The sequence below is a fragment of the Xenopus laevis genome, chromosome 1S (genome assembly GCF_017654675.1).
Source record: "Xenopus laevis strain J_2021 chromosome 1S, Xenopus_laevis_v10.1, whole genome shotgun sequence".
Classification (NCBI taxonomy): domain Eukaryota; kingdom Metazoa; phylum Chordata; class Amphibia; order Anura; family Pipidae; genus Xenopus; species Xenopus laevis.
In genome coordinates this window covers 72,973,914-72,990,358 of record NC_054372.1, presented here as the reverse complement: position 1 = coordinate 72,990,358, position 16,445 = coordinate 72,973,914, and the positions used below count along the sequence as shown (strand labels likewise).

At 38.6% G+C, this 16,445-nt stretch overlaps 1 protein-coding gene across 1 annotated transcript; it reads left to right on the top strand.

Annotated features, from left to right (window-relative positions):
• The first annotated feature begins 84 nt into the window (after nucleotides 1–84).
• On the top strand, nucleotides 85–9,669 carry LOC121398794. The gene is made up of 5 exons (XM_041578100.1): nucleotides 85–1,130; nucleotides 7,151–7,592; nucleotides 8,271–8,431; nucleotides 8,521–8,711; nucleotides 9,425–9,669. The coding sequence occupies exons 1-5, from the start codon at nucleotides 85–87 to the stop codon at nucleotides 9,667–9,669; spliced, it is 2,085 nt and encodes a 694-aa protein (XP_041434034.1).
• Nucleotides 9,670–16,445: the final 6,776 nt, after the last annotated feature.

Here is a 16,445-nt window from a genome sequence, read left to right as displayed (position 1 = left end):
TATGACTGTGCTATTGAATTATTGTCTGGGTCTTCTCCTCCCAAGGGTAGGACATATCCTCTTTCTCTCCCCGAGTCTTTAGCCATGGAGGAATATATTAAAGAGAATTTGGAGCGGGGGTTCATTAGACCTTCTTCTTCCCCTGCGGGGGCTGGGGTTTTTTTTGTCAAGAAGAAGGATGGGACTCTTAGACCCTGTATCGATTATAGAGGGTTAAATAAGATCACGGTCAAGAATCGTTACCCTCTTCCTTTAATCTCTGAACTCTTTGATAGAGTGAAGGGGGCTGTTATTTTTTCCAAATTGGATCTAAGGGGTGCCTATAATCTAATCAGGATAAGGGAGGGGGACGAGTGGAAGACCGCTTTTAATACCCGAGATGGGCATTATGAATACTTGGTAATGCCATTTGGTCTGTGTAACGCCCCCGCTGTTTTTCAAGAACTGGTTAATGATATTTTCCGTGATCTTTTGGGTTGGTTTGTCGTTGTGTATTTAGACGACATTCTAATTTTTTCTTCGAATTTGTTTTCCCATCGTGCTCATGTTCGGGAGGTTCTATCCAGGTTAAGGCAGAATCATTTGTATGCTAAGCTTGAGAAATGTCTATTCGAAGTCTCTGCTGTACCTTTCCTTGGATATATTATTTCCCAAACTGGTCTTGAGATGGAGCCCACTAAAGTCCAAGCAATTCAGCAGTGGGCACAACCTCTTTCTTTGAAAGCGATCCAGAGATTTCTAGGGTTCGCTAATTATTATAGGCAATTCATTCTGAATTTTTCCAAATTGGTGGCCCCAATTACTGCCTTAACTAAGAAAGGGGTTGACCCTAGTATTTGGTCTGCTGAGGCTGTTGAGGCCTTTGATCTCTTAAAAGAGGCCTTCATTTCTGCTCCAGTTCTTCGGCATCCAGACTCATCTTTGCCTTTTATTGTTGAGGTCGATGCGTCTGAGATTGGTGCCGGAGCAGTATTATCTCAACAGCATCCTGTCTCTGGTAAAATTCACCCATGTGCCTTTTTCTCAAAAAGATTTTCCTCTGCTGAGGTCAACTATGATATTGGCAATAGGGAATTATTGGCCATTAAATTGGCATTTGAGGAATGGAGACATCTCCTTGAGGGTGCCAAGCATACGGTTTCTGTGTTCACAGATCATAAAAATTTGTTGTACATAGAATCTGCTAAACGGTTAAATCCTCGTCAAGCCAGGTGGTCATTGTTTTTCTCACGTTTTAATTTTCTCATCACCTACAGGCCTGCAGAAAGGAATCTGAAGGCAGATGCCCTTTCTAGAAGTTTTGTTTCCAAGCCTAGGGAGGATTTGGAACCAGTTCCTATTGTTCCTAAGGAGGTGATTGTAGCAGCCTTGAGTCCGGATCTCTCTACCTCCTTGTCGAATGCCCAGGTAGATTCCCCTCCTGATATTCCAGTGGGCAAGTTATTTGTTCCTAGTGATTTACGTGAAGCAGTCTTTCATGAGACTCATGATTCTAAAGTGGCTGGTCATCCGGGTTGTGCGAAGACTTGCGATTTGTTGTCTCATACTCTCTGGTGGCCGACTTTAAGACAAGACGTTGCCAAATATATTGAGTCATGCCCAGTCTGCCAACGATCTAAGCCATCTAGATCTTTACCTCAAGGGTTGCTGCAGTCACTTCCTATTCCTGAGAAACCTTGGACTCATATATACATGGATTTCATTGTAGAATTACCTCCATCGAATGGGTATACTGTTATCTGGGTAGTGGTGGACCGTTTTAGTAAAATGTCTCATTTTATTCCTCTTTCTACCCTTCCCTCTGCCAAGACTCTAGCTGAACTTTTCATTGTCCATATATTTAAGTTTCACGGGGCTCCTCTCAATATTGTGTCTGATAGGGGGGTCCAATTCGTGTCCAAATTCTGGCGGGCTTTTTGTTCATTTATGGGTACTGATTTGTCTTTCTCTTCCGCATATCATCCCCAGACCAATGGTCAGACTGAGAGGACAAATCAGACTCTGGAACAATATCTTAGATGTTATGTCTCCTGCAATCAGGCACTTTGGGTTAATTTTCTTCCGTGGGCTGAATTTGCCTATAACAATGCCATTCATTCCTCCACTGGCAAATCTCCTTTTTTCACAGTGTTTGGTCTTCATCCCAGAGTTTTTTCATTCTCAGGTTCATGTGATCTTCCTGCTGTTAATTCCTTTGTGGAAGATTTTTCTAAGACTTGGCAGGAGGTTCAGAAGTCCTTATCTTCTGCAGTAGCTGCTCAGAAGAGGGCTTCAGACAAACATCGGAGAGATTCTCCTGTGTATCAGGTTGGTGACAAGGTTTGGCTGTCCTCCAAAAACATTTCTCTGAAAGTCCCTTCAGCCAAACTGGGTCCCAAATTTATTGGTCCTTTCTCTATATCTGATGTTATCAACCCATGTACTTTCAGGTTAAATCTTCCTCCCGAACTCAAGATTTTTAATTCTTTCCATGTATCTCTGTTGAGACCCGCTAGAGTGGTACGTCAGAATTCTCCTCCTCCTCCTATTTCTGTTGAGGGCCAATCTGAATTCTTGGTTCACAGGTTGATTGACTCTCGTATCTCTAGGGGTAAACTCCAATATCTGGTTCATTGGAAGGGTTATGGTCCTGAGGAGAGATCCTGGGTTTTCGCCTCTGATGTTAAGGCGGATAGGTTGGTGAGACAGTTTCATTCTAAATTTCCCAACAAACCTAAGGGTCCAGTGGCCCCCTCTGGAGGGGGGGTAATGTTAAGGACTTACCCAGGGGACGGCAGGGACGCCTGCCGCCCCCTCGACGGGGACGCCCGTCTCTCATCTCCGCCGCCGATGCGGCTAGGCCCCAGGCGCCAGCTCCTATGGAGCGCGCGGCGCGCTAGAATTAAAGGGACAGGTGCGCTGACGTATTTGCGTAGGCGCTGGCGCTGATTCACCAGCGTCCAATGGCGCCAAATTCAAATGTTTAAATGGCCATCAGTCCTTTTGTGCCTTACCCAACGTAGGTTCTGAATATTGTTCCTGGGTGCGATTTTCCTGTGATTCTTGTTGTGACCTTTGGCTATCCTTGATTCCTGTTTGATTTCCGCCTGCCCTGACCCTTTGGCTCGTCCCTGACTACTCTTTGGATTCCGCTCTGTACTTCGACCCTGTTTGTTGCTGACCTGGCCTGTGACCTTGATTACTCTCCTGCTTTCCGATTTTGTACTGCATTCCCGATTGGTTTCGACCCGGCCCGTTCCTGGACTTTGATAACCTTTATGTTAAGTTCCCTTGCTCGCCCAGAGTTCTTCCCTCAGTCTCCTCACTATTAAGTCCTGGCGGCATCCGAGTAGCGGAGGGCCCCACCCGACGTGAAAGGCGGCGGTTATAGGCCGAAGCGTGAGCCGAGCCCGGGACATTGGCGTTTACTCTGGGTTGTGGGATACTAAACGTTACAGGAAGCATGAGTAATTAAATTGAAAGAATGAGATTTAAGTGCTACCAGTTTTAGAAAGTCGTGCATTTTGTCCCTATAAGTTTGAAAACTGACACCTAAGGCTGTGTGCAAGGCCCTATATTTAGTGCACAGGCTCATATGTCCCACACAAACACAACTGAATGGTACCCTGGGGTTGTAAACATGCAAGTTGCTGATATGGCTTCATAATTCTATGTTTATAACAGAAAGCATGTAGAATCTTCCCAGGTTGTTGAGGAGTTATGTATCCAAAGCAACGGAGCAACTCTTTTTTGATTTCAGTACTACAGAAAGAAGTGTAATACTACAAGCTAAGTTCATTTGTCATAATGAAGAATCAAGGCGCTCCTTGTCACTCATGTAATTAATGAAGCAATAAACCTAGAACTACAATGGATACGGGCATTTGAGTGTTTCCCCAAACAAAACACTTCTTTTACTTCACTCAGACCTTTCTCAAAGTGAATAAACCCAGCAAACAGTGTCAAATTAAACACAGTGGTGGGAGGAAAGTGAGACACAGGTGATGACATCAGCAAACTTCATACCTTATGATACCTTAATTATTGACCAGGATCCTATTAGCTATGCTAATCTTCTGGTATATACCAGGTGTTAAACAAACTATAAAATAACATTTCTTTTAATAAATATACTTTTTAACTATTTGATTTGTGTTTCTATTACTTTATCACCATCGATAAGAGGCAGGACCCAATTGACAAGGTGAAAACAAAGTTGTAGATCACTTAGAAGAGAAAGAATTGAAAAAAGCAGAGACTCAGTAAAACAGTAGTAGCAGCACCCAGATTAGTTTGTGTGATAGTGACAGTTAGAAGAGAAACTCAGAAATAAAAATGATGGAGTTCTATATATAAAAGAGATTTTAGCTAGTAATTTTTACAGTGCCTTGAATCAATCTTTCGTTTTTCTCAATAAAAGAGATTCTTTCATTTGATTTACTCACAAAACAGTACATTTGCCTCCTAATATACATCGGTATTCCTTTGATTATTAGCTTATATTGTACCTAATTGACTTTTGTGTTATCAGATCTTTAAAAACAGATCTTTAAAAACATTTAAGAAACAGAAACATGAAGGATTAATCCAAGCAAACTTTTCAATGTAACAATTGGGTCAATTGCCGCTCTGTCAACAAGCCATTCAACTTTCTATTGTATGAACAAAATGTGTGGTAGAATGTTTATGGCACTGTGACTTTATTCAAAATTCCTTGAATTTGAATAAAGGAACAATATAACACATTTCAAAGTAAGGCTTTAAAGAGTCATATATTAACAGGCTTGATTGTGCACCGTGCCTGTGTCTGAACATCTGGCCATGTGTGTAAGCCCAGTAGTTTCCGCAGATCATTTTGAAATCAGACCTGGTCATTTGGGATGTTGTCCCATAAGATTGAAACAATAGCATTCCAGTATCCCTCTGTTCAACTGTTTACATAAATGTTCAGCAGAAGCTACTGGCATAAAGTATTCTGTCCAGGTAGATTTACTTGACTGTGTATTTGTATGTCTTGTATTGAATTATTATTGTATGTCTTTCTATTAGCAGGAGCAGCCATGGTAGTTCTGTGGATGTAATCTAATCTATATAATATAAATCAATAGTGTCATCATGTGCCTAAAAAAATGATGAGATGCTTGTTTAGATTAAGCAAAACATCTTGAATAAAGCATTCCTTAGGCTTGAAAGAACCCTTGTATTCAGAAAATACACAAAACATATATAATATTCTACATATGAAATTGAAAAGCACATTGCTTCATTACAAGTTACAGTATATCCCAGGATTGCATATTTTCACTATGGCCTCCCTTTTCATTGTTCCACTCTAGTGTGGAACAAGTGGGCAAATGAGCGTGAGCATGCACAAATAGGCACACATCCGAGTGCTTTGAGTTTGAAGAGCGGAACGTGCTCCGGTGGAATGTGCTCTGCACTCACCCGGACTAGGGGTAAGCAACAGGGAAGGTACATACCTGGTGCCCCCAAGCTTTGTTCCCTAGGCACGTGTATCTTATGCCTACCCCTAGTTACATCCCTGCTTCCATCCCCATATTAAATAAATGTCTCATGCTTTGCCCATGTGCAGTAACCCATAAAACTGAATCTTGCTTTGAATATAGAGTTGCCTGCATTCAACAGCAATACATACACTATAAATCTAAACGTTTTGGTAACATCTACTACTTGTGGAACCACACAAGAAAACACAATATAAGCAGATCAAACAATTAGAAAAATCATGCTAAAGTAATAAATCACTGAAAAAAACAAGGAGAGTAATAAGAAAGTGCAGTCAGCTAATACATTTGTTAGTTTTTGTATTAGAATGTCATTGTACATATACTGTATCTACAGTAGCACGTCTATGGTTTGAAAAAGAAAATGAAAAGCAGTAATGTTTCATTATTACATCAACGACAGATTGTTCTCAAAGTTAATTAAAAAAAAAAAAGCTTATTTTTTATAAGGGTGTGAAATATGCCAGCTGTACAGACCTGCTCCTCTGGTTTTTTTTTTTTTACGTGTACATTTGCTGTAAAATGTAATGCTTAGATGGATAAAAAAAAATTGATGATACATACCTATCAGGTTTCAACTTGTACTTTTCATTCCTCATTTGTGGTTCTGGGTGTAACTGAGTTTGAGAACATAAAAACTAGCAATCTAGCATATGCTGAAAGATGATATTTCCTACTATTCTGTTGCTCTATCAGTGAATTGTTGTTTTCTTGAAGGAAAAAAATATATAATTATTTGGGTCATTTTAAAATGGCCACAGCTAATGCACCTTACCTGGCAAAGGCATATCATTTTGCAATCACAACTGTGAGTACCCATGAAGAAACTTCAGGAATGGCTGCCCAGTCCTGGTTTTCCTCTCACAAATCTCTCTGTAGTGTCTCCTAAATTGCAGTATAATCTTCTGCTTTAATTCTCTCTGTTGGGGATCCTAGAGGCTCTGTCCTAGGCCCCTTATTATTCTTTCTTCTTGGAACTGGATTCCAGTGCTACCTCTTTGTTGATGATAAAATAAACTAAAATATATCTCTCCTCTCCTGATCTTAACCCAGAGCTCTTAACTCAAATCTTTTCTTGCTTGTAAATTATCTCTACTTGGAGGTCCCAACACTAAACTAAACTGGCATGTGATAGAACTTAGAGAGGGCTCAAGATCTACAGCCAATTAAGGGGGAAGGGATGCACCTGCACAGATGTTCATGGTATTGAGTAATTTTTAGGGTTCCAAGTATGGGTAAATTAGATGGATACTAATGGAGATGTGCAGGCCCATAAATCATATGAATATGTGTATCTGCTATTTTTTTGTTTTTCTGATTTCTTTATATATGATATACGATGATTTGCACTCATTTTTTTTTTTTTTTGCTTCTTTCTCCATTTGGGACATCAATAAAAAATATTAAGGAAAAAAAAACGAAACCTCCCTAAGAAAGAAATGGTTCTCTTTCCCCCATCCAATATCCATAATGTAGTAACCAGCTTTTGTGGACATTTTTTCTCGTCTGACTGTTTTCATTTATCATTTTTCAATTAACATTAACAATAACGATTTCTTAGGGTGACAGGTCCCCTTTAAAGAACCTGTGGAGAAAGCACTAGAAAGAATTGAGCATTATGGTATTATGTCACGTGTTAAATACAGCAAATGGGCTGCCCCAATTGTAGTGGTTCCTAAAAAGGTTCCTATTAGACTTTGTGGTGACTACAAAGTCACTGTTAATTGCTGTTTAGAACCAGAACCCTATCCACTACCAAATGCTGAGGACATGTTTGCTACACTTGCTGGAGGTAAATACTTTAGCAAAATTGATTTATCAAATGCCTATCAACAGCTAGAGCTGGATCCAGATTCAAAACCATATCTTACCATCAACAAACACACGGTTTTGTTCCAATACCAGCGCTTGCCATTTGGAGAATCGACAGCACCAGCAATTTTTCAGCATGCAATGGATCAGATTCTGCAAGGAATCGATCATGTAGTCTGTTTTCTGGATGACATTTTGATTACAGGTTCATCTGCTGAAGAGCACTTGGCACTGTTAGATAAGGTGTTATCAAAATTAAAAGCATCTGAAGTGCAAGTAAGACTGTCTAAGTGTCAGTTTCTCCAAGAGGCTGTAGAATACTTAGGATAACGCATAGATCCACAGGGTCTTCACCCAACAGAAACCAAGTTAACTGCTATTGTTAATGCACCCTCACTTTCAAATGGGTCTGAACTACGCTCTTTCTTAGAACTGCTAAATTATTATGGACGTTTTCTTCCAAATTTGTCCACATTGCTGCAACCCTTACATGAACTTTTGCAGAAAGATACCAAATGGATTTGGTCAGCTGAGTGTGAAAAAGCATTTCAGGAAGCAAAGCAAAGACTAAACAACAGCAAGTGGCTAGCACACTATGACCCTAGTAAGCCACTTAGATTAACATGTAATGCCTCACCCTATGAAGTTGGAGCAGTTATATCACATATACTGCCTAATGGAGAAGAACTTCCAATTGCTTTTGCGTCTAGAACCCTAACTCAAACAGAGCGCAACTATGCTCAAATAGAGAGGGAGGAACTAAGTATAATTTTTGGAGTAAAAAAATGCCATAAATATATTTATGGATGGAAGGGAATTTTCATTGGTCACTAATCACAAAACACTTCTGGCCATTCTTGGACCAAAATCTGCCATTCCAACATTGATAGCACTTTGAATGCAACGCTGGGCACTTCTTCTATTGGCATATGACTTTGATATTGACGTTCCCAGGATCATGGGAATGCAGATGCTTTATCACGGCTTCCATGCCCACATACAACAGGTGTCCATGAAGAAGGTGTCGTTTTTCAAGTTTCATTTGCAGAGGAACTACCTATTTCTTGCAAAAATATTGCAGCTGCAACAAGTCATGATCCTCTTCTGTCAACAGTGTGGGATTTTACTTCCAAAGGTTTTACTTTACTATACTACTACTACTTTACTACTTTACTTTAGGTTTTCTTTTACTTCCCAACTACAGCTATTACAAAATATTTAAGCCATATTTTGAAAAGAGAGATGAGCTTTCCATATATCAAGGTTGTTTACTATGGGAAATACGGGTTGTCATACCACCAAAATATCAGCAGAGGCTCTTGCATGAACTCCATGAGGACCATCCAGGTGTAAACAGGATGAAAGCACAAGCTTGTGGTTACCTCTGGTGGCCAGGTCTGGATCAGGACATAGAAATATTTGTAAGTCAGTGTGCCACTTGTGCTTCTGTGCAACATCAGCCAGTCACTGCAACCCTTCACTCATGGACATGGGCTACATCGGCATGGGAAAGAATACATATTGACTATGCTGAAATAAACCAGCAAACATTTCTTGTGGTTATAGACAGCTATTCCAAGTGGTTAGAGGTGTTACCTACTAAAATGAGTACAAGCGAGAAAACTATTGCTTTGCTGTGTAATATGTTTGCAACCTATGGTCTGCCAAAGGAATTGTTTCTGATAATATACCTCAATTCACATCTCATGAATTCCATTACTTTTTGAAACAAAATGGTATCAGGCACATTTGACCCCACCTTATCATCCAGCTTCAAATGGTGCTGCTGAACAGGCTGTTCAAACATTTAAGAAAACTTGGATGAAGCACTCATTTGCCAGTAAATCTGCTGGCTCTACAGCAGAGCTGAGACTATGCAGATTTCTGTTTAATTATTGGAATACTCCACACTCAAGCACTGAAAGTACCCCAGCGGAACTGTTTTTAAAGAGGCAACTTCGAAGCAGATTGGATTTGATTAAACCCTCTTTAGCTGATACAGTGGAGAAACATCAGAAACAACAAGTGAGAGCACATAATTACTCCAGACAAAGAAACAGACTTTCACCCAGGTGATAAGGTATTGGTTTGTGATTTTCACCATTCAGGGCGTCTCTGGTCTCCAGGAACCATTTGTCATAGACGGGGTCCTCTTACTTTTGATGTGCAAATTAGTAACCACCACATTCATGTTCATGTGGATCATCTAGATCCAGATAAGAGTGTGTCACTAATACCTCCTTCTTTTTCTACAATGGACTTTCAAGTACCTGTAGCACCCTCACAGGAATTACCGGCTGCCAACACTTCACCCAGTCCGAACAGCAAGCACGCAAGCCTCCTGAGAGATTGAACCTATAATATCACTATGTTATTGTTACTTGGACATTTCCAGCCTTAAAATCTTTTAGAAAGGAGTTATAACTTATTGTATGTATATACTATTGTTTAGATCTACTTTTTGCTAAAAAAGGAGGAATGTAGTAACCAGCTTTTGTGAACAATTTGGCTAAGGGCATTCCTGCTGTTTGACATTGCCTTATGATTCATTTTCTGTTCCTGTTTTCCCTCTTCTTGTCTAAGTTAAGAGCAAGTGTGGAGCAGGGCTGTGTTAACTGTCATGTTCTAATAAATGTACCATAGTTCCTGTGCTTGTCTGACTGTTTCACCTGAACAAACACAGCAGTATCATTTAACCCACTGCTAGCTAAGCAGTTTATCACACATAACATCCCCAAAATATCTATTTTATTACATACTGACTACTGTAGCTCTCGGTTTATTGGCCAGCCCATGATGATTGCTGCTTCTAGGCTTACATCTCACTGTTCCTCTACCATGCCACTCTGCCAGTCCCTGCACTGACTTTTACTATGTTTCAGAATAATTACTTTCGCAGATGCTTCACATTAATTAAATAGCCCCCGACTCATACCAATGGGGACACGTCAGTGCAATTGTACTTGTCTGTAGTCATTGTATTGTATGTTGCTGCTTACTTAGTTTATTTGGCTCAGGAAAAAAGTCTTCTTTGTTATTGAAGTAGCTCTGTAAACATTCCTTTTTAATGACCTGTTTCACAATAGTGATACAATAAACATATCAAAAAATTAATCTAGTCTCCAGACAGGATTAACCATAAGGTTTCGCAGTGGCGCAGGATGAAAAGTACAATTTTCACACAATTTTTTTCACACAATTCAAGCATACAGTTATTGCAGCTGTAAGGAGATGCTATAACTAAAGCAATTACAGACGATTAGTTAAAATTAGCATCATGGTGCATGCACTTTAACCTCAAAATTACATCTGCACCCAATTCTTGAGGTGCAATTTCATTGTATCAGTTATTTCAGGCCACTGTGGAAAGCCTTGATCTAAAGTTGTGCAACATCAACTACACTTGCTGTGGCTGTAAATTATGTCTCTTATACATCATTCTTCATTTTATGAATCTAAAGGGCGTATCTTGCTTGGAAGTAAAACAGAACATTACTTTTCAAACAGCTGGAACTAGTCAAAACACAGGAGAATGTTGGCATGAATAATAGAAGCAGTACAGTATGTTCAGATAATTAAATAATGGGTCCATTACATTTTTAATAATAATCTGGATAAAACTGTTCTTTTCACACATACAGTATGTCTTTCATTCATTTTCAAGCTAATCCAGTGTACAGCTATATAATTAAATGATCTACAAGACTAAAATGACCATTCAAAATAAAGGACTGCTCTTTTTTGGTAAACTTCCTTTGTCCGTTTTTTCCATATCTGCAGCAGCCAGTTAAAATTTGGCAAAATCCCCACCCCAAAAAAATGGGGACCTCCTGAATTGTTTCAAACTTTATTCATTACAGTACTTTGTGCTTTAGAGAGAGTATATATATCCCTTTTTTTGACATGAGCTGAAACATGTCTGGAGAATGCTGTTCATGAAGAGTAAATCCAAGATGCCACAATTAGGAGGAAAGAAAAATTCTAACCATTTAACCTTAAAGATTATTGAAATATTTGGTATTTCATAAAACAAAAAGGAAATAAAGACAGTGGATTTGGTTTCTACCGGTTTACCTATCACATAAAATATCTCTTAAGCTGACCATAAAAATAAGATAACGTTTTCGGAGCCTATGTGGATTGTCCCAACATTTTTCATACCATGGTGATTGCCCGTTTAGTCGATAAGAAAGGTTAGAAGACTTCTGTCAGCTAACGATAATTTCTCTGTATGTATTGTCTATCTAACGTTATCAATGGGAGGCTGTCACTGCTATTTGTCGGAGATAACTTTCATACAGTTGGTGTCATGGGCATAACATTGTCTGATTTATTCTTTTACTACTTTATTAAATCTGAATGGATAGTGGCAGGTCGGAAGACTGCAAATCGATCATTCATCGGATACAAGGCTTCATCAGTTTAAAATTTGCAGCAGTGATAGCTCTTGTAATAAATTTCAAATGTAGATTCCATTAGCATATCATAGCCAAATTAAAGGCAATATAAGTAAGTTTATCTAAATTGTGTGCCCCCTAGCGATCTAAAGTAGTCATCATGTGGCCACTGGTCTTGAGGACATGAGAAGAGTTTTATTGTGCAGTTTTGATCTAAAACTCAATCAACAGTTTTTGGGCTACAACTCTCATCATGGTATAACTCTTGATAATTCTGTTGTAGTCCAGCAACACTTACGTGGAGCTGTGTAATCTGTATGTCCTCTTTAAGGGTAGAGACAGACGAGATGATTTGGGGAGATTTAACGCCCGGCGAAAAATCGCCTCTTTTCTTCGGGCAACTAATCTCCCCGAACTGCCTCCCCACCGGCTAGAATCTAAATCGCCAGTGGGATGGCACTCAGAGCAATACGTTTTCCGAAGTCGCCCAAAGTTTCCTCGCAATTTGTCGACTAAGTCTCCCCGAATCTTTTCGTCTGTCTCTGCCCTAAGGTATTCCTCTGATTCCAACAGTAAACCTTATCAATTTAATATGGAAAGAAGCTAAGATGGTCATAGACATTCAGATTTTATTCCTTGTACGAAGAGCATTTGGATATTGATTGTTCATTTCAAAGCAACAGTCTAAATCTAACAACTCATTTAAATTGTAGGATTAAAGTAGAAAAAATAACAAATCAGACAATGTTCTGTCAATTGAGTGATAGACAGCATTCATACAAAATGTATGTCCTGAAAATTGTAGAGACAGTCACTCATGGATATTGTCAAACAGGCAATACATGAAAAGATATCATTGTTATCTGTCAACTATCTGAAACTTTCTAACCTGTCCTATCAACTAAGCAACCAATCGCCATCGCCAGAATTCATCAGAACATCTTAATTCTAAACTTTCCATTCAGAGGTTGTTAATAAAAAAGGCACATTTAATAAAATAGGAAGATCACTTGCAAAATTGATGTAGGTCATTTCCATTTATAAGATACTAAAGGCTAATTTAATGATGAACTTTCTTTTTTCATTATCTGGTGTGGATAGAGGCCAAAATACGCTTTTATTTACCCCAGACTGCAGAAATATGCAAGGTTGGAAATACTAAACCAATATACAGTAATTTCGGCCAAGCGCAGCCTAAACTTGCTTAGATTATTTTTTTCCCACTGAGACCTAAATAGTTAAAGCACTAGGTTATAATAACAACCACTTCTGGGGAAAACAAATATGGAGATAAAAATAGAATATGTTTTGCTTATGTGGGTCTGTGAACCATGTTTTTCAGCCCCTGTACACTGTGTACTTTCAAGTGAGAAACAATATCCCCATCATTGCGTGTAAAAGTTTTCCCTGCTCAGCAACAGCATTCATTGCTTTTTAATAGCAACACAGGGGAAAAAGCAAATAGTATGCACTATTTGTGCACTATTTGTTCCCAGGTGATGCCACAATAAAGAATTGCTTTAATTTAGAAAGTTACAGAGAGCAGAAAAAAATTATGCTAGCCTCATTTTATAGTTCTCTTATATATTTCATAAACATTCCCTGTGACCTGGTGAAAAATATTATCTGATGCAGTCTGCTTGACCTGCCATTTGCTTATTGAGACCTGCACATCTTGGTCTGGATATTATTCTCCTACTTTATTTAGCACAGAATTTGCCACATATTTCGTTTTGTAATCTTGTTTCTGCTCAGTTTGAGGGTTTTGCACCTTAGATAACAAGCTGTAAGTTCCATATCTGTCATAATGATAGTTTCAATGGATACTTCTTAAAGGGGGTTCACTGTTGAGTAAACTTTTAGTATGTTATGGAATGGCCAATTCTAAACAATATTTCATTTGGTTTTCATTATTTATTTTTTATAGTTTTTTAGTTATTTGCCATTTCCTTCTGATTCTTTCCAGCTTTCAAACTGGGAGTCACTGACACATCTAAAAAAACAAATGCTTTGTAAGGGTACAAATGTATTGCATTGCCACTTTTTATTACTCCTCTTTCTATTCAGGCCCTCTCATATTCATATTCATATTCCAGTCTCTTATTCAAATCAATGCCTGGTTGCTAGGGTAATTTGGACCCTACATACTTACATCATTTAGAAAATGTGAATCTTGTTTTCATTATCAAGTGTTTTTCCAGGATAAATAGTGAAACTATTATTAAAAGTTGCAGATAATAATTGCCATGGTTTACAATAACCTCTAACTAGAGTCAGTAATTGTGTTTATACAAGTGTTTAAATATGAGCATACACCCATATATATTTATGCTGGCATTTTCTGATGAATATAACAGACCTTTCCATTTAATGTAGAATTATATGCAAGTTCCATATAATGACATAATTGCTACAGACAACCCTCTGGGTATATTTGGATTCTCCCTGTCTGGTGCAGCTACACAAGTGATCATAGTGTCATTTGATTGAGTTGACTCATGGCAAAAATAAAGGCCTTTTCTTTGCTAAGATGTCAAACAAGACATATAAATCACTTGCCAACAATGGTAACTAGCTTGTCTTTGTGCCAAGCATAAAAGGAAGAAAAAAGGCTTTAATATTCATTGAAGTCTCTAGGAAAAGTAGCTAAAAATAAAATAAGAAAATTGCAAACCATATCACAGATTCCTTTTATACAACTATAAAAAAGTTACTAGTTACATTATCAAAGAAGTCAAAACCAGTAGTAGAGGTGGTTATTATAGAGGAGGGATAAATACTTACACAGCCAGTATTTTCCAAAGGCATATGTAGAAAAATTACACATATATATAGCATTTAGTCTATGCATATAATATTTCTGCACATAAAGAACAATTTCACATATGTCCCAATAGAACACGTGAGTCCAAACAAGTGCATTATATTCACAATATTATTAGGATTTGAAAGTTTCCCTTACTGTAATTTATTTAGTATGTTGGGCCATTATGGATAAGGGTTACATTATCCTCAGGGATGCTGCCCCAGTGAGGCCCCAATGAGCACAAAGGAAGGTACCAGAAGTATCAAAAAAGCCACTCCCGGTACCTTTAAAGGGGACCTGTCACCCAAAAAAGTATTCCAAATCCTAATTTATCACATTAGTCAAGCAAAATGAACTTTAATTACACTGTATACATTATTTGAATCTTTTTTCCTTCAGTCTGGGAATTCATAATTATAGCAAGCAGGCAGGAGCCATTTTGTGGACACGTATTAAAGGAAAACTATACCCCCAAAACGAATACTTAAGCAACAGATAGTTTATATCAAATTGAATGACATATTAAAGAATCTTACCAAACTGGAATATATATTTACATAAATATTGCCCTTTTGCATCTCTTGCCTTGAACCACCATTTCGTGACTCTATCTGTGCTGCCTCAGACATCACCTGACCAGAAATACTACAACACTAACTGTAACAGGAAGAAGTGAGGAAGCAAAAGGCAGAACACTATCTGTTAATTGGCTCATGTGACCTTACATGTGGTTTGTATGTGAGTACAGTGAATCGTATGATCTCAGGGGGCAGCCCTTATTTTTTAAAATGGCAATTTTCTATTTATGATTACCCAATGGCACATACTACTAAAAAAGTATATTATTATGATAATGGTTCATTTACATGAAGCAGGGTTTTACACATGAGCTGTTTTACTCAGTATCTTTTAATAGAGACCTACATTGTTTGGGGGGTATAGTTTTCCTTTAAGACAAGCCTTGCATCATCTCAAAATCTTGTTTGTGCGCCAGAATGGGGGACCTGATGTCCATCCTCCAGCACTGGTTACACAATTAAATGGTAAAGAGAGCGCAGGAATGTGGGGAGAGCAGTGATATCTAAGAAGTGCTGAATGGAAAGTGAAAGTAATTTCCTGCCCCACCTCTATGCCTAGGCATAGAGGAGTGGCAGGCAATATTTGATTGACAGCTGAGATTTTTAAATGAGTTTACAACAGCTATTAATGCTTTAATTAAAAAAAAAATTTGAATGTCATGTTTAATTTGAAAAGGACTTTTATTATACAGATTTTTATGTCTGGGTGACAGGTCCACTTTAATAACCAAATTTCAGGAAATTCAGATTTTCCAGTGCATGAGAACACCATTGCACTGGCGATACAATCTCCCCCAGGACCCCTTGTGGCATTTCAGGAGAACTAAACCCCCCCCAATAAGAAAAGCCCAATTTGCATCCATAGATAGTCCCCCCCTCCCTGCTTCCTACCAGCATAATTCATTATTCCCTGAACAGCATGCTCACTTATTTATTCAGAGTAACGCAGTGGAGCTCATGGTCTCCATCTTCCCGGTCTTTGGTCTACTTCTGTAAGGGAACGCTGTATTTGGCACATGCATAGTTGGAGCAGTCCCGTATTTGTACCAAAAGTTCTGTGAATTGCCAAAGGGAAGGAAGATCCATACAGGCCGAAGACCCGGTAAGAGAGTTTCAGTGGATCAGTAGTAATAATATAACAGTCCTTTGTACTTGATGGTAACTAAGTTACATGAAGCCATATTGGTGGCAAAACTCTTATTGACTTTATGTATTGTTTAAATTATATTTTAGTTGATTTAAGGTATGGAGATCCAAATTATGGAAAGATCCCTTATCTGGAAAACACTAGGTCCTGGGCATTCAGGATAACATGCAAATATGCATGTGTTCACAACAATGCGTGGAG